Source organism: Saccopteryx bilineata, chromosome 1, assembly GCF_036850765.1.
Source record: "Saccopteryx bilineata isolate mSacBil1 chromosome 1, mSacBil1_pri_phased_curated, whole genome shotgun sequence".
In the NCBI taxonomy this organism is placed as follows: Eukaryota; Metazoa; Chordata; class Mammalia; order Chiroptera; family Emballonuridae; genus Saccopteryx; species Saccopteryx bilineata.
The window spans coordinates 162,282,087-162,304,577 of NC_089490.1; the positions used below are offsets into that span (position 1 = coordinate 162,282,087).

The window sequence follows — 22,491 nt, forward strand, 5'->3', positions numbered from 1 at the left end:
CACTTCTTCCTACTCTGAGAACAAAAAGGTGGATGCAAGCTTACCCCACCGAACTCCCTCTGACCTCATGATTGACTTTCAACTTCACTGTCCTCCACTTCCATCCCACCTTTCTAATTGGCCACCCAGAAGGAGTTTGGGGGAGGTCTTCCGTACAAAGTTTTGAAGACCTACTCGCTTTGCCAATCCGCTGTGTGCTCTCTGGCAGGATGGGAGTGGTGAGCAGCAAGAAGCAGACCAAGGAGAAGGGTCAGAGCCAATGGAGCCCCGTGAAGGTCAGCAGCCAGAGCAGAGAGCCCCCACCACTGCCACCCCTGGTGAGTGACCCTTGTTCCCAGCTGGGGAGGGCGGGGCAGGAGGGAGAAGAGCACAGGACACGGGTGACTCCCTGGGGGCTGCTCCTTGTCTCCAGCCAGCCCCAGAGTCCTCTCGTGATAACTCAGCGCTCCCACAAACAGGCCCCATCCAGTGCCATCCCAGCTCAAATCAGGGTGGCAGTATTGTAGAATGTTTAACACCCAGATTGCTGGAGTTTAAGTCTGTTAGCTGTGTCTTGAAAGTAGCATTTATCCCCCATTGATTTGAGAGAGAGAGAGTCATCAACTCGTTCCATTTAGTTGTTACACTAAGATGTATACTCATTGACTGCTTCTCGTGTGTGTCCTGACCCAGATGGAGCCCATGACCTCCCTGTACCGGGGCGATGCTTTATCCACTGAACCACACAGCCGAGGCCCAAAACAGGTTTCTGAACTCTCCTTGGCCTCAATTTTCCCATCTGTAAAATGAGTAGAATAACATTGCTTTTCTGATAGGGATGTAACAATATACCATGTAGATACAAATATGCAATGCTGTAAGGTTGCGTTCAGCGCAGGACTGGGCATAGTTAGCCCCCAGTAATTCTTAGCTAGTTTTTGTTGGGCAAGGGCAGCCTTGAAGAGAAAGAGAAGTCAGAGAGGTCAGCTTGAGGAAAGGTGTATGTAGAAGGGGGAGGGGGAGTCTGGGGCATTTATTTACATCTGCCGCCTTCACTCATATCCAGAAGCTTCCTTATGCAAGTAAGTGTTCATGGGGCCTAGCTCACAATTCTAATTTTTTTTTTTTTACAAAGCCCTTAGCACCCCTTGACATGACAGGTTTCTAAAGATGCCTTTTTAGATGACTGTTTGTGTCCCCTGCTCCTACCTGGCCACCTATCCCCTTCTGGTGTGTGGCAATTGGAAGTCATACCTGGGCTCCTCTCTCCTGCTCCCCCTTCCCACTGTGTCTTAGTGGGGGTGGTGATTGCTGCTCCCATTTCTTAGATAAACCAGCACCCCATCTGTGTCCCAACTTAATGCAAGGCTTGTTACATAACAATGAAATGTTTGTTGAATGAATAAATAATCGAAGGGCTATAAATTAATTATTGAGTTCTCTGATTGAATAAATTACTCAGTCAAAGTTAGGTTAAGTAATTTCTTCAAAGTTATATGCTAGTAAGTAGTAAAGCCTGGAAGGCTCTTAACTTTTAAAAGAGTCCCATAATACAGATTAATTATGGAAAAATACTGTAAATTCTCATAACCTCACTACCCAATGATACCTGGAGTAATGTTGCAGACCTCCTGCCCCCAGACCCTTTTCCTACGTGTTAGTGATGTGTTTATATTTTCAAAAGAGCCATACTATACACACCATTTTATGAAATGCTACTTCAAAATTGGGTTTAATATTTATAAATATGGAATACAAAAAAAGATTATTTATAACACGTATGCCAGGTTGAACGAAGGAGAATAAAATGAACACCTAGTGCAGCCCTTCTTATCTTCAGAAGCAGAAAGTGGCTCGTCCCACTGAAGATCTCTGCTGTCCCTCGGTCTGTCCCCCTGGCCCCAGGCCACAGGCCCCACCATTCTGACTGTGCTTAGCATTCCTTAGTTTTGCTTTTCTGTGTCACCTCATATGCATATATTCCGAAACGCTATTTAAATTTTGCACATTGTGAACTTTACATCGAATGAATCCAGCAGCATGTGTTCTTCTGAGAGTTGGGTTCAGAGCTATGCTTCTCACTGCGAGCTTCAGCCACGGGGCTGCAGGGGCTGCAGCTCATGGACCAACACAGCTCCGTGGATGTCATTGCATGATCACAGCCCAGCTTGTCTATTCTTTGGTCATTGGTCATAAGGGTGGGTTCTATGCATTAATAATTTTTATGTAATTAGTATGTATGTATTGTTAGGTATTTCTGCTGGGAGTAGTCTTGTACATGTTTTCTGGTACACATAGGCAAAAAGTTTCTCTAGAAGGTATATATCTAGGAATATACTCATTGAGTTTTAGGGAAATACATTTAAAAAATAATTTTCCTTGAGAACAAATACCCTTTTGCAACTTCACCATTTTGAGCCAGGTGATTGGGTGTTCCCTCCCCGCCCCCATTCCATAGCTGCCTCTTGCAAAGCTGGAGCTCCCCTGCATACCTCTCCTCTAAATGAGTATATGGTCAGGACACAGATAACAAGTGTTCCAGGGGTGGTTCAACATGGCCCTGGTCCCTGGGGAGTAGAATTTACCTGCATGAACTCTGGTGCCAACAGAGCCCTCCTCACGGCAGTCTCAGCCACCACCCAGCAGGCCCCACCCCGCCCCGGGGTACTGAACTAATTCCTGTATTTCCACCTCAGGTCGTGTTTAAGCATCTGGCCCCTGTGCCTCCCCACTCGCACCCGGATCAAGGTAAGAAGGGCCTGCTTTGCAAGCTGAGGCTCCACAGGCCACCTGCCCAGGCCCAGCTTCGTGCAGGCAGAACAAGGGACCAGTTGGGAGCAGCTTCCCGGAGAGGAAGGGACACAGGCCCGCTAGGGTCAGAGAGGAAAGCCAGCTTCACCTGCCCTTGGGGGCCTCTCCAGGCGCCCTGCGCCACTTCCTATAGTGCCCCTGTCAGTATTTCTTTAAAAAGTTTACCAAGTATAAGTGAGCACAACAAGACGAGTTACAGTGAATACAACAGAAACCCAGGCTTTTAGAGACCTGACTCCCAACCTCAGAGGGTGAGGACCCACGGTCAGTGTTCTCCCCCTGAGTCCCTGTCGGCCCCGGGCAGGATTATCATCTTGTTCCCCACTTTCCCAGCCTGCTTTCCAAAGGCCCCTGCTGGCCCTCTAACCACCCATACCACACTTGCACGACTGTGGAGGTGACACAGCAAATGACCTTGTCCTTCCTGGGTCAGGGGCTCAGATCCCAGGAGGGGCTCACAGGATGGTGGCCTCGTTATGAATTAGCAGACAACAGAGCAGAACACCCAGCATCTTCCTAAGTCACTTCCACACAGCAGCAGTGGGGCGGCCTTCACGGGCCAGGGCTCGGTGGTTAATCACTCACACAGTAGGCACTGAGCAAACAGGACCCAGAGCCCAGCTCTGTCCAAGGACTGGGGTTGCTGTGTAAGGCGTGGTCCCCCTGCAAGAGCTCAGAGCCTGTCAAACTCATGAGCAAGGCCTGAAACCCAGTTAGTGACTTCACCTGGTGTCTCTTATCTTGTTGGAGATCACAATTAATTAGCATCAGGGGCCATCGCAGCTCCAGAAAGGAAGCCCAAGGGAAGGAAATAAACTCACTGCTTTTAGTACAAGAATTTGAATCGCAGAACCTGACGGGCCTCCAACGCCTATTCCAACCCCTCTCCCCACCAAATGAAGGTGACTTGTCCAAGGTCATTCCAAGCATTAGTGACAAAGCTGAGTCGTCTCCTCCCAGGAAAGATAGGTGGTCTCCAGGTAACCTTCTCCAGATGCGTCTTGACTACCCAGAGCTGTGCAGAGAAGCCCTCATTGCTAGCGGTGTCATTCGAAAGAGGCCATGCCAAGCTCCGGAACCCTCGCCCCACCTCCATTCTGGAGACTACCAGCCAGTAGGGGAACTGCCAGCCAGGAGCACAATGATGAGGCCCTGGGCATGGCTACAGATCTGAGTTACAGTTGCCATGTCCCAAGACCACTGCTCCCTGTGGAATAGAGGCTGGAAGGGACAGGTGAAGAGGCGGAAGAGAGGAAAAGCTCATATGCCTCCAGGAGATAAGGGGTCTGCCAACACTGGTTTCCAAACTGGGTCTGTGGCCATCAGTTCCATGCAGCTGATCTCTCTAGACCTCTGGGCTATCAATTCCCTTACACAATAGCCCTGTCTCGGACTAAGGGTTTCCATGTGGGGTCCAGAAGGAAAGACATGCTAGGCTCAGAGGGGCAGTATGTCCTTGTTCCCAGCATCAAGGACAGGAGGCCAGTCTGCCAGACAGAAACTTCTTCTGCATCAGTGAGTGATAAGGCTCACCATAGCTCCCCTCTGTCCTTGCCTTTTCCTGACCCTCTTAGTAACTGGAAGATGGCTCATAGCACAGGCTTACACCAGTCCCTGGCATCCGTCCAGGGGGCCTGAGCAGTGGCCCTCTCTTCCTTGTTCCCTCTAGAAGAGCATTTCGTGGTGGCACTGTATGACTACATGGCAGTGAATGACCGTGACCTGCAGTTGCTGAAAGGGGAGAAGCTGCAGATCCTGACAGAGTAAGTTTCCCAAATGCTGTCTGGTGATCAGAGGTCCCTGCAGCTTCTTATCACAGAACTCCCGCCCACCCGCCACCTCCTCCGCCCCCCACACGCCCTGCGGCGGCCCCCAGGATATTTTCTCCACTGCCCAGCTCCAAGCCCAGTGACCCAGCATTTCCTTAAACTTGACCCCGCCCTCTTCCTTCCACCTGCCTTCCCAAAGCCTTCCGGGTGGGGTGACTTCTGGTCTGCTGTCAAAATCCTACTCTTCCTTCAAAGCCCCCTTTAATGTCACCCCCTCCATGCAGCCCTCCTGACACCCACAGTGCTTGCCCAGCTGCTCCATCACAGCTTTGTGTTGGAGGCAGTTGTGTCCATATCTGTCTCCCTTGCCAAACGAGACCTCGCACAGGACTGTACTTATAAAATCAGCTCCAGTTTATGTTCACCGTTCCCTCTCAGACACTCCTCCAGAGTCTGCTCTCAGACACCTGGATTGTCCTGTAGAGTCCTGAAGGCCTGTTTTTGTTCTGAAGTTCTGCAGTGACCTTGAGCTAAAACCCTGACTGTCTGACTATCCATGGGCTGGCCCGTTCCTCCTTTCATCAGCAGTCCTCCTGTTTCTGTCTTTCCTGTAAAGTCCCAACTCGCCCACTGCATTATAAAGAAGTCCATTAATCAAGAGGAAGGCTGCTCTCTATGAGACCGGGGTCCTGGTGGGTTGGTCAGGCTGTCTGGACAAACTGTCCCTGGGAGCTTGTACCACCCCCCTTGCCTCCCCTGGACCAGGAGCACCAGTGAGTTAGAAATAACCCAGATAGCCCCCGAGTCACAGAGTAACTAGCCTTGGTTCCCCGTCACGTGCCAGGCTGTCTGCCTCTGTGAATCATCAGCCCCGCAGGGATGAGACCATGCCGTACATGGCTGTGCGCTGCCCCAGAGAGAGCCCGTCTGAGCCACTACCTCATGTTTGTTTTTCCTTCTTCCCTTAGATCTGGAGACTGGTGGTTGGCCAAGTCTCTCATCACGGGAAGAGAAGGCTACGTGCCCAGCAACTTTGTGGCCCGAGTAGGAACCCTGGAAGTAGAAAAGTAGGTGGACAGATGGAAGGCCCCTCAAAGCACAGGCACACTTGCTGCATCTGCTCTGCGGGATGCTGAGCAGGGCGTAGCCCGGCAGTGGTGAGCAATGAGCCCGTGTGCACCCAGCACGGAGGGAGCAGGGAAGGGCTAGGGGGCTGGAACTCTTGGGGAAGCCTTGTCTCCTGTCCCAGACGACGTCTTAATTGCTGCGTGATGCGGAAGGAGTCGCTCCTCTGTGAGCACCTCACTCTTCCCATCTATAATGTGAGAATCGTCCCTTTCCTGGCTTACCTGGACAGAAATGTCCCCAATGTCCCATGGCCTTCCAAGCTAACAAGAAGGCGCTGTGATCAGCAACACCTCCTCCAGTGCCTCCAGTGGGCAGGACTCGGGCTTGGATATGGGGGGGACTCCCAGGATGGTGGCCTCATTCAGAATCGGATTAGAGAGGAGCAGCATATTCACAGCCCACTTCCGAAGAGCACCAAGAAGGTCTGTCAGGGGCCTGGGCCGTTAATTCCCTCAGACAATAAGCATTAAGCAAATGGGACCCAGCTCTGTCCAAAGATTAGGGAGGCTGTAAAATGAGTAAGATGTGGTTCTGCCCTTGAAGGAGCTTGGAGTCTGTCAAACTCATGAGCAAAGTGCGGGAGCCGGGTTAGTGACCTCACTTGTCCCCGTGCAGCAATGGTGGCCCTTGGAAGGTTCCTTGTCCCGCGCTCCCGGTCCGGTGCCCTTCCCTGGACCAGCACGTTGGGACCGCTGGGCACTTCCGCACTGACCGGTCCATGCTCAGGGGAACGTGCCCTGGGAGTCTATTTCAGAGACCTGCCCTGGGGAGAGTGTGCTCCAGAGTAGCAGGTTGGGAGCCTTTTCCTAGAGCAAAATTAACAAAGGGCGCCCATATAATGTTTTTGTTTCAAGAAAGCAGTAAGTCCAGAAGTGGGAAGAAAGGGGGTACAGACACGGAGCGATGTTTCATAGATCAAGCTGGGAGGAGCGTGGGCTCAGGGTTAACTCGGGAACAGGAATGCGTACTGTATTTCCTGGGGGGCGGGGGGAGAGGCACAGCTGAGGAGAGAGGTTCGGATAAGACTGTTCCAAGGAGCAAGGCTACTGTCTGAGGCTTGCCTGCTTTTGTCCTTTTCCAGGTGGTTCTTTAGATCGATTAGCCGGAGAGATTCTGAGAGGCAGCTTCTGGCTCCAATCAATAAGGTGGGCTCCTTTCTTATCAGAGAGAGTGAAACCAGCAAAGGTGAGTGTGGGCGGCAGCCCTTCCCTCCCTGTGCCGCTCTGGGCATCCCCCACCTGAAGCCTGGCTGCCGCAGTGCACTGGGCAGCAGGTAGGGGAGATGCCCCCCAGAAGAACCTGGCAACCTCCAAACCCGAGTCTCCGTCCCAGTTCAGACCCTGCCTGGGCAGCCCAGCGAGAGCCCAGCAGTGGAAGTTGAGGCTGCAGCCACAAACAGTTTTCTCATCACCCAGGCTAGAAACGCACCCAGACGCTGGTAGGATGGGCATTAGAAGAGCTGGTCCTAGCCCAGGCTGGTCTGTGTTGTCTCCAGGTCAGCAAGAGCACTGAGGCTGGAGGGGTCAGAAGCGGGCAGGCAATCCAGGAACACATTCTGGAATCTTGGGAGCAGAAAGGGCCCTTAAAAATCACCTCAGTTGGAGACTGTGACCTCAGGCACTTACAGGAGCCTGGGAGGCAGCATTCGTTTGTGGAATGACCTGCGGCTGGAAAGAAAAGAAGGGGGTGGTGATTGTGGAGAACTAGGGGACTTAGGGATCCGAACCCACTGAGCAAAGCCTTTCTGAGTTCACCCTCTGGCCACAGGGTCTTCTCTCATCCTTTCATAGTTTCCTCCCCTTTCCTTCTTAAAGTTCTTTTCTGTTATAAAATATAGAACACATAAATTGCATAAGTTATAAATAAATGCATAATTACAAACAGAGAGTCAATAAAAACATGTGTACTGGAGAGAACTTTCCAGAAGTCCTGAGCCCCTCTCACTCCTCCACTTATGCCCCTTTCTGATTCAACCTTCTTACACCCCAGAGAGGTGATGGCTATCCTGACTTTCAAGAAAATCCTTCCTTGCTCTGCTGTATGGTTTTAGTACTGCACTGACGTTTTTCTGGGTTTCAGCTTTAAGCACATGGAATCACACCATTTTTATTTTTGTGTCTCTTGTTTCTTTCACTCAACATCGTGAGTTTGTTAACTGTTAACCTTGAGTGAGTCACTAACTCCCTCAGAGACTCAGTTTCCTCATATTTCAAATGGGGATATTGACTCAGTATCTCAAGGATGGATGACTAGTGTCAAATGGGTATGGGGAAGCAATAATAATAAGGTTCATGGCAGCATGTTTATAATAGCCCCAAACTAGAAACAACTCCAAGTCCACTGGCCTTAGAACAGCTTGGTCTATATATGAATTTGCTATGTCTGCTGTAACAAAGCACCAGAAACAGGGCTGTGACAGCAGAGATGTATTTTCTCTCAGTTTTGGAAGCTGAAGGTTTGAGATGAAGGTGTCTGCAGGGCTGGTTTCTGCTGAAGGCTCCCTCCTTGGCTGGTAGAGGGCCGTCTTCTCCCTGTGTCTTCATATGGTCTTCCCTCTGGGCGTGTCCATATCCTAATCTCTTCTATTTATAAGGACACCGGTCATATTTGATTAATGATCTCACTTTAATGTAATCAGCACTTTGAAGGCCTCATGTCCAAATATAATCACATTCTGATATACTGAGGGTTAGGACTTAGACATAGGAATTGGGGGGCACACAATTCAGCCTGTAACAGATTCAACCATGTTGTTGAGTATGGCAATAGTCTGTTCACTTTCATTGCTATACAGAATTCATTATATGAATATTCCATAAGTTATTTTGCTATTCTGATGTTGGTAGACTTGGGATTGTTTCTAGTTTGGGACTATTATGAACATGCTGCTATGAACCTTATTATTATATGATTCCTGGTACATGTTTGACACTAGTGGTTTATTTTTGAGATACTGAGTCAAAACCCCCATTTGAAAGATGAGGAAAACGAGTCTCTGAGGGAAAAAGTGATTCACTCGAGGCTAACAGTGAACAAGTGTCAGAGCCCAAACTATCAAAGGAGCCCCAAATAGCTTCACCAGATCTAAGATGTGTCAGCTGACTTTGCCTGGGATATGGAGGGCAGCAGCCCCAACAGTGTGTAGAAAGCCTTTGTGTATCAGGGCCCTGCATGTAGGGACGTGTTAGAGCCAAATTTTAACTGGAGAAGAGGTGATGACAGCAGCCTCAGGGGAAGGGAGGAGGGTGGCTGGACTGTGATTTGGTTCCCTATGGCTGGCACAGTGAGAACGGACAGAGGTTTGGCTTGTCCTTCAGCTCCATTCATGGCTTGAGATCTGTAGTGAGTGGAAACACCAGAGCAGCAAAAGCTGGACAAAGAGAGCTGCTATGACACATGGTGAGGCTCAGGGAAGCTCTCGCCTCACTGTCCCTCAAAAAGTCAAGACCAGGGTTGAGGAGGGGGCTGCATTGATAAGTTGGAGTGCTCTGTGCAGAACTTCCTGAAACGCACCAATGGATGCATTCAATTTTACACATGTACACACACACGCGTGCGTGCACACACACACGCGTGCGTGCACACACACACACAGAGTGGGGCAAAAGTAGGGTTACAATTATTCGTATAAAAATAATACAACAATTCATAAATAATAATACAAGAATAAACTGTGTTTCACATACTCAGTTTATGTAAATAAACTGTAAATAAACTCATAAACTGTAAACCTACTCCTGCCACTATTCCATTTTAATGGCAGAGCAGCTATGCCCAAGAGTAAAACATTTATGTTATATTCTTGTATGGAATATTTTAAACACACAGAGAAGTAGAGAGACTAGTACAAATGGAACCCCTTGTACCTAACACCTGGCTTCTACCATGATCAACTCAGCCAATCTTGTTTCATATATATCCCCATTACTTTGAAACAAGTCCCAGATATCAGGTCATGTCACCCTGGAAATGATGTTTTTATCATTGCCTATGGCTAAGGTGCTCTCTAGAGGGATAGGGACTCCTGACCTCAGCCTAGAGGAAGGAGGAGTTCTCTAAGGCCGGAGTACCTCCTCTTGTCCTTGCCTACCGTGAGAAGCCAGCCCAAGATGGGCACTGGCCAGACAGAGCTGGGGCTGTGGGACTGCCCAGGCATCATCAGCCCCCACACATACACCGAGACACACCTATACACACATGCACACATGCTCCTCAGAACTCCAAAGCAAGACCCCTCTGCTTGCATCTGAAGCCACACCAGTGGCTGCAAGGCGGGGAAGGAACTCAGGAGCAGGGGGAGTGGGTTCTAGCCCCCTGTGGCCTCCAGAACATCCCTTAGCTTCTCATGCCTCAGTTTAGTGATATCCGTGTGTGGATAAATTAATTTCCCAGTCCAAAATCATATGGTCCTTCCAGGGTTAAGAAATCTCAGTTTCTGGGAGCGCAGCCTGCGTGACCAGCACAGCCCAGAGGCGAGGCAGGGAGGGTGTCCAGATTTTGAAGCAGGGAGTTCTGATTTTTTGAACCTGAGCCTCACAGGATTTTGAGGTCCCCTTTAAGAAGAATACCAAATTGTAAAAAGATATCAGAGACAGGCCGTTGGATGAGCCTGGGTAAGTGAGTGGCCTTAAATCAAGAGCTTGGGCAGTGACTCTTTGTGAAAGACAGCAGGTCTCCTTGGTTTATCGCAAGTCCCTGCATGCAAGATGCAGCAGAGGAAATGAGGAGAAAAACTCCTTTTTCCTCACTCCAGGGGTGAAAGGACGAATGAACTCACTAGAGCCACTCTCCGGTCCCTTAAATACTGGGACAGAGTTGCACCTACCCAGCGCGAGGTGGGGGAGACGATTTGCAACATCGGGCTGCAGCTGGGATTGTTGCCATGGTGTGGGCTGTGGCCAGGGCAAGTCCGGGGTGGGGGGGGCATGGCCTCTCGGCATCTTTTTGCCAAATAGGTGATGAGAGAGGCACAATGGTTAAGGGAGATGGGAGTCGAGAAGGGGGTTGCGATAGAGTGATGGTCTGAGAGGAAAGGAAAGATGCCTGAAGACAAACAGTGGAGCCAAAAATCTAGGGTCCACACCCAGAAAAAGAGATGTCTGAGCCTGACACCTGGCGGGGTCGGGTGGTACTGCTTGCGGCAGGCGCGCCCTCAGGCAGGGCCCACAGGCCCCCAAGCCTGCCGTTTAACTAGCAGAGTGACCTGGGGCAAGTGTCATTCCTCTTTGGGGCCTCAGCTTTCTCATCTCCCAAGTAAGAGGAGTGCATGGACCTAGAGATCTGGACAGTGGCCTTTTATGAAAACATCAAGTGTATGGGAAGGAATTTTCAACTGGAAGCTCTTGCCTCCTTAACTTGCTCCTAATCTCTGGCATCCCCTAGCCCGTACCTGCAGGCAAACATTAACGTAAAGACAAAACACACAGACATGTGAACATTGTGAGCAGAACCCCTGGGAAATAGCTGGTGTGCTCTTCTTCCTGGACAGGGGTGCTTGAGGACAAGGTCTGGTGTTGCAGGCAGGAGTAGAGTCAGCCTTTTCTGCCGAAATGAATGAATAAGTGAGCTTTTTAGTCCCTCCAACAGCTTTGCATTTCTCCAATATTCCATGGCAAAGAGCCTCTGAATGCCATCGTGATTCCTGAAAATGTCCTGCCTGCTGCAGGGCTCTGTGGTCCCCTGGCTGAGCTTGGGAGGCCCTGGGAGGAGGAACATCAAGAACAGTGCCAGGTGAAGGGATCAGGAAGGCTTCCAGGGGGGGTGCGTTTGAGAGGAGGAGAAGGTAGTTAGATGGAAGTGGTCAGAATGGAGAGCAGAATTCAGGGAACTTTTCCCCAAGACATTGAAATAAAGCCCAAATCCCAATCCATTCTTCCCTCTCTGTGCCTTACTTCTTACACGTGTGTCTCTATCAACTCCCCAGGTGCCTTTTCCCTGTCTGTGAAGGACGCGACCCCCCAGGGGGAGGTGGTCAAACATTACAAGATCCGCTCCCTGGATGAAGGGGGCTATTACATCTCCCCCCGAATCACCTTCCCCACTCTCCAGGCTTTGGTGCAGCACTACTCCAGTAAGAGGGGAATCTGACGGGGAGGGGGGGGGGGCTTGTGTCAGAGCAGCCCTGAGCCTCTCTGTTGCTAAGATCTTGAGCCTGGGAATCATGGGTACTCTCTTAGAGTTGACAACAGGCAACATAGTGATTCAAAGTCTATGTACCTGACCCCTTTTACTGGATCCACATTCAACAACTTGGAGAGTAACAAGTGTTTTCAATCTTAGAGAGAGGTCAATGATAGCATACCTTGCTTTATGCAAAACAATTGCAAAGAATGAAGTGTGTGTGTGTGTGTGGTGTGCACATGAGCGTACGTGCACTTGGGGTGGGGTGGGGCTAGTGAAGAAGGTGGGGGACACAGCTGGGAAAGTTACAGCTCTCCAGGGAGAGATGTGAGTCTGGCTGCTCTGGTAACCCCATCCCTTCTTCCCTACTGCAGAGAAAGGGGATGGCTTATGCCAGAAGTTGACCCAACCCTGTTTGAGCCTGGCTCCTCAGAACCCCTGGGCCCAGGATGAATGGGAAATCCCCCGGCAGTCTCTCAAGCTGGTCAGGAAACTCGGGTCTGGGCAGTTTGGTGAAGTCTGGATGGGTGAGTGTGTGGTGTGGCGGGAGCTTCTCCCCTGCCCTGTGACCTAAAGAACAGACTGTTCAGGACTTGCATGGTGCACACTTCTTCCCCAGAAAGTCTTGTGAGGGAAAAGGGACAGAGGCTATGATACCCATAGAACATTGTTCCTCAACTGCCTGAGGCAGGCTGAGACAGTCTGGCATCGAGCAATATAAGCTGGCCTATCCATCACCCTCAGGAGCTGTGCATTCGAACCCAGGACCTTTCCCTAAGGGGGTGGCTCGAGCCTCACTCCCCCATTGCCAACACCAGCATAGGGATGGCTCCTGGAAGCTTATGTAGGTTTGGGTTAAGGGATCACCTCCCACAACCTCTGGGTCTTCTGAATGGCTTCTTCATTCTCTCCCCTACCAACCCCTCTCTCTTGGCTCAGGTTATTACAAAAACAACGTGAAGGTGGCCGTTAAGACCTTGAAGGAGGGAACCATGTCTCCGGAGGCCTTCCTGGGTGAGGCCAACCTGATGAAAACCCTCCAGCATGAAAGGCTGGTTCGTCTCTATGCTGTAGTCACCAAGGAGCCCATTTACATCGTGACGGAGTTCATGGCCAGAGGTGGTGCCCTGTGGGGGCCTGCATCCCTCAGACAGAGGCAGGGAGAGGCTGGGAGGGTACAGACGTAGGTGCTGGAAAGGCAGAGGCCCATCTGCTGCTGTGGGTTTGTCTGGCCAGGGGACTGTGCTGGGATCACTGAGCCATGGGCTAGATTGATTAGCCAACATCCTATTTATCTAAGTTGTCCCACATGCATGAGGGCGGGAAGTGGAGAAAGGTGAGAAAAAGACAGGAGAGCTGTGTCCTCAGTTCAAGAGCACTTAGAGTATGTCTTCTGTACCCAGCACTGCTTGACACCTGCTCAGAAAGACAGAGCATGGCAAAGTCAAAAGAGCAGTAGGCTGGGCATCCGGAGAGGGTAACAGTCCCAGGTCTACCACTTACCAGCCATGGGAACTTTTATATCCATATGAACATTTACCACAGTGAAAAGAGAGGTTGGGTGAGGTGGCCTCAGAGGCCCACAGTGTGGCCGTGCTCTGATGAGACAGCTGGCCTGGGTTTAGGCCTCAATCTTTGACCACCTTCTCACCCATCCTGTGACGCTGACCAACCACACACTGCCATGCTAATCTACTTTCTTAAATGTTGCCATGAAGGTGGCACCACACTGACCTGGGGCCCAATGGCTCCCCCGCTCACCTCCTAGCCACACCTCAGGTGAGTGTCCCTGCCAGCTTTTAGGTGCCATGGAGGAGCTGCATTTGTCCCCTGCACCAAACCCCAGGAGACAGACAGGTCTTTCCATTCTTGTGCTCAGAGACACAATCTCTACAACAAAGGGTGAAGGGGGCAAAAATGTCATGCCAGGAATGAGCACTGAACTTAGAATTGGAACAGTAAATTCTGCTCCCAGCTCCCTGGCTTGTGACCCTGAACCTGGCTGAAACCTAATGTCCTGTGGGTAGCTGGGAGCATGTTAGCTGCCTCCTGGGGTCCTCTGAGGACTGAGGCTGAAATTCTGTAAAGCAGAAGGCACTCTGATGCTGCGGGTGGATTTTTTCTCTGTGGGCACGACATCTCACAGAGCGCCACCTACTTCCCACCCCGGTGGTGAGCAGCCCACACCTGGAGGAGGCTGGCAGAGCCAGGGAGGGGTCATTCACAGAAGTGCAGCTGCCACTTCTCTTTCGTTAGGATGCTTGCTGGATTTCTTGAAGACAGATGAAGGTAGCAGACTGTCCCTCCCAAGACTGATTGACATGTCAGCCCAGGTTTGTGAGCTACGGGGTGGGGCGGGGGGGGGCACTTATAGAGGTTGTATCTCTCTGATTTAGGCTGGGCTGAGAAGGACAGAAAACCCAAAGGAATAATGGTTTAAATGTGTAAACATCCAAAGGTGGGTGGTGTGGAGTAGTAGGTGAAAGTCACAAGACCCAGGTTTCTTCCACCCACTGGGTGTCTTAGCCTGTCATCTTGAATGGATGCTCACGCTTTGCCATCTTGTCCTTTTCTCAGTCAGCAGGAAGAAGTAAAGTGGGGGGAGGGGGAAAGCCCGCCGTCCTTGCTCTAGGAACATGTCCCTGCAGTCATCCACTACCTGCATGGTCCTGGCCAGAATGCCCTGGCCACACCTAGCTTCAAGGGACCTTGGGAAATGTAGTTTTTATTCTGGACAGCCATGAGGGGATGAGGTGGGTTCTATCAATAAGGAAGGCGAAGTGGAAAACTCAGAGAGTTGGCATGAATTCTATGTATCATGGTAGGAAAGTGTTTTGTGGTGACCTCATCTCTTCCTCAGATGGTGCCCACACATGCTTTCTGTAGCAGGTGGGGATATGGACAGGAGGGATCTTTCCTCCCTGGAGATTTTAGCTGAGGGCTTTTACTGGCAGGAAAACTCACCTGGTGGCCCCAAGTGTGTGTGTCTGTTAAAACTGGAACTCTCAGCAGAAAATCTCTGTGGTCAATCAGTGAGACGTGTAAACACACACACATCCGGTACAGAAAGGAAATCTGCCCTCACCCCCTCCACCCCTCCCACCTCCACTGGCCTTATCTGCTGTTAGTATCGATGCAGGAACTGATGTCAGCGCACCCTTTGCCACAGACTGGTTGGATGCTGCTGCTGAGACAGTCTCGGAAAGTGAGCACTGGTCACTGGTTTGAAACCACAGAAGAGTGATAAACCTGTGAACCCCTTACCTCCCTTTCCTTCTCTCAATCTCCCATCTCGTATTTAACCTCTCGGTGAATCTTGGGTCACTCAGGGGTAAATGATGTGCAAAGCCACCTCAGTTTATACCTAGGTGTGGTCAAGATGCTCAGGGTTAAGAAACCCAATTCAGAACCTCCCAGGTGATCAGCTTCTGGGCCATGTTCTGGTCAGGTCAGTGCCTCGCCACGCGTGCATATGCACATGCACACATACACTCCCACTCCCACACAACGTCACTCTGGGCGGTCCTTTTCCTGCTCTGTAGATGGAATGCAGAGCTCCCCTCCAACCACGGCCCCAGGTGTCCTACTCTGCAGCCACCCGGCAGCTCCCCAGTGTCCCGTGAGCCTTTGCCCGCTGTCCTCTCTTCCCAGAATGCCCTTGACTCTCTTCTCACTTGGAAGAATCCTATTCAGTGTTCATGATTCAAGTCAAGTGTTGTTTCTAGTAAATTTTTTTTAATTAACTTATTTATTTATTCATTATTAGAGAGGAGAAACAGAGGGAGAGAGAGGAGAGAGAGAGAGAAGGGGGAGGAGCTGGAAGCATCAACTCCCATATGTGCCTTGACCAGGCAAGCCCAGGGTTTTGAACTGGTGATCTCAGCATTTCCAGGTAGACGCTTTATCCACTGCGCCACCACAGGTCAGGCCCATCTAGTAAATTTTTCCTGGATAGAAAAGTGCTAGGGACCCTTTAGCTCGTAGGTTCTCGTTAGCATCGTGCACAGTAGTAAGTAGATCCTTCTCCTTAAAAACAGATCTGGGTCCTACTCAACTTTTTTTTTTTTTTTTTTTGTATTTCTAGTACTGCTCAAGACATATTTTTTAATGGGATGAGTACTGCTACATGCTGTTCATCTGTAATATATTTGGTACTTAGCTTTATAGTAAGCTTTATAGTAAGCATCCCATAGTTCCATACCAGTAAATGTGTGTTGATGAAATAATTTAGGGAAGGAAGAAAGGAAGGAAGGAAGGAAGGAAGGAAGGAAGGAAGGAAGGAAGGAAGGAAGGAAGGAAGGAAAGGAGGGAGGGAGGGAGGGAGGGAGGGAGGGAGGGAGGGAGGGAGGGAGGAATTGATTCATGGGTAAACCCATACAAATAAAAAGCAGAATGACAGGTGGGATCAATCTCAGTGTTGGCTTCTTGCCGTCACAGTTCTGAGAAGATAAACTGGCTTTCTGCTCTCTGCCTCAGTTTCTTCACATATCAGCGGGGTTGCAGAGAATGACACCTGCAGGAGTTTCCTTGGCTAAAGAACACATGAGTGGCACAGGCAGCTATTCCAGACCCAGCACTGGTGATAGGGGCAGACATGGGGTCTCCTCCTCCTATCCTGCCTCAGTTCCATTGGGATTCTGCCCCTCGTCCCTGAGGGCCCACCGTGGAGCAGTGCTGGGTTAGGTTTTGGCCACGTGTCTCATTTAATGCCCACCTTGATTCTGTGCTTTGGAGACCCCTTTCCTCATGTTCCATCCAGTTCAGTGACATTTTAGGGTGCTTAAACGTTTCCAAGCCAGGGTACCCGGCTCCAAAAACAGTGCTTCCAACTGGCCAAGAAAATGAAATCCCTTCCTTCCCCACCTTCTCCTCCCACTCCTGCCCCTTCTTCCTCCGCCCCCCTTCTCCTGCCTTCATTCTGCTGCCTTCCTCCCGTGCAGACACTTGGAAGGAGAGGAGAGGTGGGTGACGGGTACAGGGAGTCCCGAGCTCTGATGACAGCATCTCTGCCTTTCTGGGCTTTTAGGGGATGGAAGTTTCTAGCTTATTCAGCCGAGGGGTTGTTGAAGCCATCTAAGAACTTGCTCCTTCTCCAGAAACACCCACAAACAAACAAACACCCAAGCATTCCTTCCCTTTCCAGGCTGTGAGAGGATGGAGGATGGAGAATGCTTCTACAGGAGGCTGGTGGTGAGGGTGGGCAGGGTCTTCCTTCCCCCGCAATAGGGGCTGTGTAGGGGATGCTGGATGGGCTCTGTCCTTGCATGGAGGTCCCAGCAGCCCTTCCTTGTGTGGCATGTTCCCTCAGATTGCCGAAGGAATGGCATATATCGAGAAAATGAATTCAATTCACCGCGACCTCAGAGCAGCCAACATCCTGGTGTCTGAGACCTTGGGCTGCAAAATCGGCGACTTTGGCTTGGCCCGGATTATTGACAATGAATACACTGCCCAAGAAGGTGAGCAGAGGCTCCCAACTGAAGGGAGACCTTGGGCCTTACCTTCCCCAACTCCCCAAACCCCTTGGACTTCTCATCACTATGTGGCAGAGCCCTGTGTGAAGAGATCAGAGAATGTGTGGTTCCCACAATTCTGGCCTTACCCCCAGATAGACTGGCATTCCCGTAGCCTTCTGAAGAACGGCTGTGTGATGAGGGTTTGGAGATGCTGCAAAGTCCGTCCAGAGCCCTCTTGGTGATTTCCAATGCACAGCAGCATATTATAGGCACTGAGAAGTCCTGTAGCAAAGAAACAGTGTACATTTGCTTCACCTGGTGTCCTCCAACCTAATTTGAGCCCACTTATGGTCTATTAACTTCCCACAGAACTAGGGTTTCAAAGGACACAATTTAGGAAACACTGCTCTGAAGCATGAGCAGCAAAACACACCTGAACTAGGTTTCCACAGAGCCCTCTGGTTTTGCTCTGTTAGTATAACTCAAGTAAAAATCCTCTTTACACAAAGAATTGAAGTGGCCACACACATTTACTAAGCAAAGCTGTATTAGCTGAGCATATTAATCAGTGGATGCAGGAGAAAGATCAATACGGCTCCTTCTCTGAGGGACCTGCAGGCTGGCGGGGGGGCCGAGAAAGGCAGGCACAGTCCGCTGTGAATGCGCAGACCACGGCCCTCCGCAGGGCTCTGTGCGGCAGTGGGATCTGAACTCCCTCCTCACTGTGACCCTCAGGGGTATGGAAGTCACGTGTCATCATTCCCCTTTTGCAGCAAAGGACTAACTGAGGCAGGGACGAGTTAAAGTAACTTGCCCAAGTCATGAGTTCCTGTTATTAACAGGTGGAAAGGGCCACCACTGTCCAGATGGGAACACATGGTGGCTGCCCGGTGAAGCCCACTAGGCAAGGGCCCAGAGGGTGAGGGGGATGATATTAGTGTCCATACTGTCCTTTTGTGCTGTGGCCCCATGTCTGCACATGCCTGGCCATGTGTCCTAGTGGGTCTCAGAGGCTCCCTGGTCGAATCTGTCATGTAGGGTAAGCCAAGCCTCGCGAAGGGTTGTGGGGCGAAGGGAGCAGGAAGGGGGGGTGGCAGCGGACACAGGGTCAGCCGGTCATGGCCTCGCAAAGCTGCTCACAGCTCTTCCCACAGGGGCCAAGTTCCCCATCAAGTGGACTGCCCCAGAGGCCATCCACTTCGGAGTGTTCACCATCAAAGCAGACGTGTGGTCATTTGGCATCCTCCTGATGGAAATCGTCACTTACGGGCGGGTACCCTACCCAGGTAGGCTTGGTCGTCCCGCAGTGACCTGTGGGTTCCGGGCTGTCCTGGGATGGCTGTGATGGCGGATGTCTCACCCTTGTGCCTGGGGCTGCCCAAGTATGTGTCAGAATGGAGTCCCCATGGTGGGACAGAAACCCAGCACACCAGTCTGAAGGCAGGGGTACTGCCCCCTTCATCCATAGTGCTCTTGTCAACAGAGCGGTGACCCCTTCTTCCAGTGTGGGATCAATCAGCCACCAAACTTGATATTAAGTAAAAGTCAGGGTCTGAACTGATTTACTCCCAACTGGTTTGTTCTCGTTGAGGATAGAGGATCCCTTCCTTGACTTTCCGCCTTGAGCATATCCCGTCCTGCTTGTAAAACCCCCAGCCCCGTGTCAGAAGGGCTTGGGCAGCTGAGCACTCTCTCCTTAGTTGGCGGGTGGGCCGTTTCCATGGAGCGCCTGTCCAGCGAGTGATGGATTTTCACTGTGTGCCAGGTACTCACAGACAAGCCAGATAGGGTCCCTTCCACGGAGGCACTGCCCGCACTGAGGCGAAAATCTACAGCCTCTTTTCCAGAGGTTCTCCAGGCAATGAAAAGTAAATAAAGGGATGTTTAAAGGTGTCCCCAGAGGGGCAGCCAGGTGACCTGAGGGGGAGGAGGCAGTGGTCTGTGCCTCCCCGGCCCCTGCCGCCCTCCAGGCGCGCTCTGCGTCCCTTCTGCCTCCAGGAATGAGCAACCCGGAGGTCATCCGCAGCCTGGAGCGCGGCTACCGCATGCCGCGCCCGGACTCGTGCCCGCCGGAGCTGTACCGCGGCGTCATCGCCGAGTGCTGGCGGAGCCGGCCCGAAGAGAGGCCCACCTTCGAGTTCCTGCAGTCGGTGCTCGAGGACTTCAACACGGCCACCGAGCGGCAGTACGAGCTGCAGCCATAGCCCGGCTCCGCATCCCTGCCTCACGTCTCCGGGATGGCGCCCCCCTGTGGCCTGGCCGCAGCACTGACCCGGCGCGTTCGCCTCGCGGCTCTTACTCCAGCCCCACGCAGGCTGGAGCGGCAGGGAGGGGCTATACGCTCCGTTCTCAGAGGAAACTAGAGGTGGCTTGGAGGGTGGTCCACAGCATGCCTCCGAGCTGGATCCAACCACAGCCCCATCCTTCTCTGTGTGTCGTTGGGCAAGTTACTCAGCCTCTCGGTGTCTCCGCTTCCTCCTGTTATAGTACCTACCTCGTATATTCCTCATGAGGACTACATTAGTTAGCCGCGGTAAGGTGTTAAGGATAGTGTCTGGCGGATAGTACATGTTTGGTACACTCTTAAGTGCTTGTAATCATGTAAGTCTCCCCTGTGCTGGCGCAGGTGACCGGGAGGGTCGTGCTCCCACCTGAGGACCCCCTCCTACCTGAGGCTCCCTGTGCCCAACCCAGAAGCGGAACTGGGTTCTCCCAGACATCCGCTCGGAAAAAGCGTCCACCATCGTCGGCTCTGTAAGGGAAGCCCTGACGTAGACTCCAGCGCTTCGGGACGTTTCCGTAATAAAGTCACGAGATCTGGCCTTTTTCGTGTCGTTACTGGTGACAAGCCTTGTCATTGTAACCATGACGTACATGGATGCATGAGTGGCGCGGCTAGAGACTCGCGGATGACAGTGGGTTTCCCAGCCCCAGGACAACTGCGCGGAGCCAACTGTCATTGCCTTTGAGCAGGACCAGCAGGTGGCGCCCTCACCTCAGAAATAGTTGCTCTCCCTGTCTGGCCATCGGCACATTTTAAATGACCCTGCTGGCTAATAATGTTCATTCAGGATTGGGAACCACTGGGCTAGTTGTGTGGGGTTTGGAAGTACCCTTCCCAGTGGAGCCGGCTGCCAGTGACCAGGGGCCAGTCTGACTCCTGGGATTGCAAAACCAGCTCATGCTTGTGGCTTTTCCAGTTCTAATATACAAGTGACAACCTGCAGAAACCACAAAAGAAATCTGTCACGTTCTCAGTGACAAGTTGTCCAATAAGGCAGACACATCTTCTCCATCTCCTGCTGCTCCCCAGGTGGTTTCCTAGGGAAGGTATGTTGGAGCATGCAGAACCAGTGAGACTTTTTTCCACTAAGAGGCGCCCTTGCCTTGGCGGTGGTCAGAACAGAGCCCATATCCTGGTAGTTTTTGTTAGATGTACAAGTGATTTTATGAAAGACAAGAAACCTTCTGATTTTCAGCCACAGAAAAAAAGTGAGAAAATGTGGAAATATAGAGACAGTATGACAAAGTGAGACAAGGACAGAAAGACAGAGATAAAGACAAAGAAAGAGACAGAGATGGAGAGAAAACAGAAAGAAACAGAGACACAGAGAGAACATGAATGGGAAAAAAAAAAAAAGGGCACCATTTCCTGCTCTGACAACTTGTCTTACAAGTAGGAGGAGGGGAAGCTATTCATGGCTGTGGAGACTGTATTCTCCCAACCATAACCAGCACGTGTGAAGATACTGAAAAGGGCCCGAAGGCCTAAGACACATGGAGCATTCGATAACTGCCAACTCACCCAGAGCTCTTCTGAGACATGGGCCACAGCCTTGGACCCCAGATGCCTTCTTGCCTGTCATGGAGATTGTGTTTTCTCCCAGAGTCACCGCACACTTACCCACTCCCATTTATTGTAAAATGAAGAACAGCAAGCTCTTCAAGGTCAGATGGACCTGGCTTCCAATTCAAGCACTTTCTCTTCCAGGATGTATGACCGTGGGCACTTTGCTTGACTTCTCTGGGTCTCATTTTCTTCATCGGTAAAAAGGACATACTAATAACATATATTGTAGGCTCATTCTGAGGTTTAGATGAAATAGTATGTGTGAGGCATTTATCACAGTGTCTGTCTTATGGTAGACACTCAGAAAAATCACCTCTTATTATTTCACTATAATATATACAGCTCCCTAAAGAAAGCCCTTCCAAGACCTTCATCCACAACCTTCAACACCCTTCACTGGTTCCCCTGTCCTCTGTGACATATTCTCTACCTGTTGCTGTGAATTTTCTTTATTCACTCTTACACTCCTTGCACCCGCGGGGCAGACTGGGAAATGAATGCGTGGGGTTTGAAATCAAAGATCTGGGTTTGCCTGGCACTGTTTGGCTGTGTGACCTTGGATAAGCAACTCAAGTCCTCTGAGCCTCCATTGTATCAACTATAAACAGGGAGAACATCGACTCCTTTACAAGGTTGTTTTAAGGATTTAAAGAGTACTTTGAAAATGGAATGGTAATTAGGACGCCATAACAAATGCCACAGACTAGGGGCTTCCACAAGAGACATGCATTTCCTCATAGTTCTGGAGGCTGGAAGTTCGAAACCGAGATGTCGGCAGGGTCTTCTTCCCTCCTTGCCTTTCAGAGGCCCACTTCTCCCACTGTGTTCTCCATGGGCGTCCCTCTGTGTGTGTCTTTGCCGGAATCCTGTCTTCTTATAAGCACACCAATCATACTGGATTAGGACCCATCCAATGACCTTATTTAATGTAATCACACCTTAGACTTTATCCCCAGTCACATCCTGAGGTACTAGGAGGTAGGGCTTTAATGAAAGCATTGAGGGAGGGGCACAATTCAGCCCACAACAAATAGAAATAAAGTTAATAATTATTTCTTCTTTTGTATTTTCTATTTTTATATCTATTATATTTTCATATTATACTGCTCACAAAAATTAGGGGATATTTCAAAATGACTATGAAGCGATAAAATATCCCCTAATTTTTGTGAGCAGTGTGTTTCTTATCCATATATCTTCCTTCATAGCTTCCACTACCTGTCCAATGTTAGGCATATTATAGGTGTCAGTGTATTCTTGTGACTAACTGACTAGTGTCAAAAACAAGAATATTTGGTGTGAATAAACTTCTCATCTACAGATCAAGATGATCCAAAGCTAAGCCAAAATACCAGTGGACCAGCTTTAAGCAAACTCA

The 22,491-nt window shown here is 50.6% G+C and overlaps 1 protein-coding gene across 2 annotated transcripts in view; it reads left to right on the plus strand.

The window, feature by feature from the left end:
- The window catches only part of BLK (BLK proto-oncogene, Src family tyrosine kinase), a 52,207-nt gene extending 32,139 nt beyond the window's left edge, over positions 1-20,068 (plus strand). For both annotated transcript variants that reach the window (XM_066253417.1, XM_066253418.1), the window contains exons 2-13: positions 209-317; positions 2,676-2,727; positions 4,460-4,553; positions 5,528-5,626; positions 6,769-6,872; positions 11,611-11,757; positions 12,182-12,334; positions 12,747-12,926; positions 14,064-14,140; positions 17,116-17,266; positions 18,418-18,549; positions 19,262-20,068. In XM_066253417.1, the coding sequence (XP_066109514.1) occupies positions 210-317; positions 2,676-2,727; positions 4,460-4,553; positions 5,528-5,626; positions 6,769-6,872; positions 11,611-11,757; positions 12,182-12,334; positions 12,747-12,926; positions 14,064-14,140; positions 17,116-17,266; positions 18,418-18,549; positions 19,262-19,467 (1,503 nt within the window). In that variant the 5' untranslated portion in view covers position 209 and the 3' untranslated portion in view covers positions 19,468-20,068. The remainder of the gene's footprint in view (positions 1-208; positions 318-2,675; positions 2,728-4,459; positions 4,554-5,527; positions 5,627-6,768; positions 6,873-11,610; positions 11,758-12,181; positions 12,335-12,746; positions 12,927-14,063; positions 14,141-17,115; positions 17,267-18,417; positions 18,550-19,261) is intronic.
- The last annotated feature ends 2,423 nt before the right edge of the window (positions 20,069-22,491 follow it).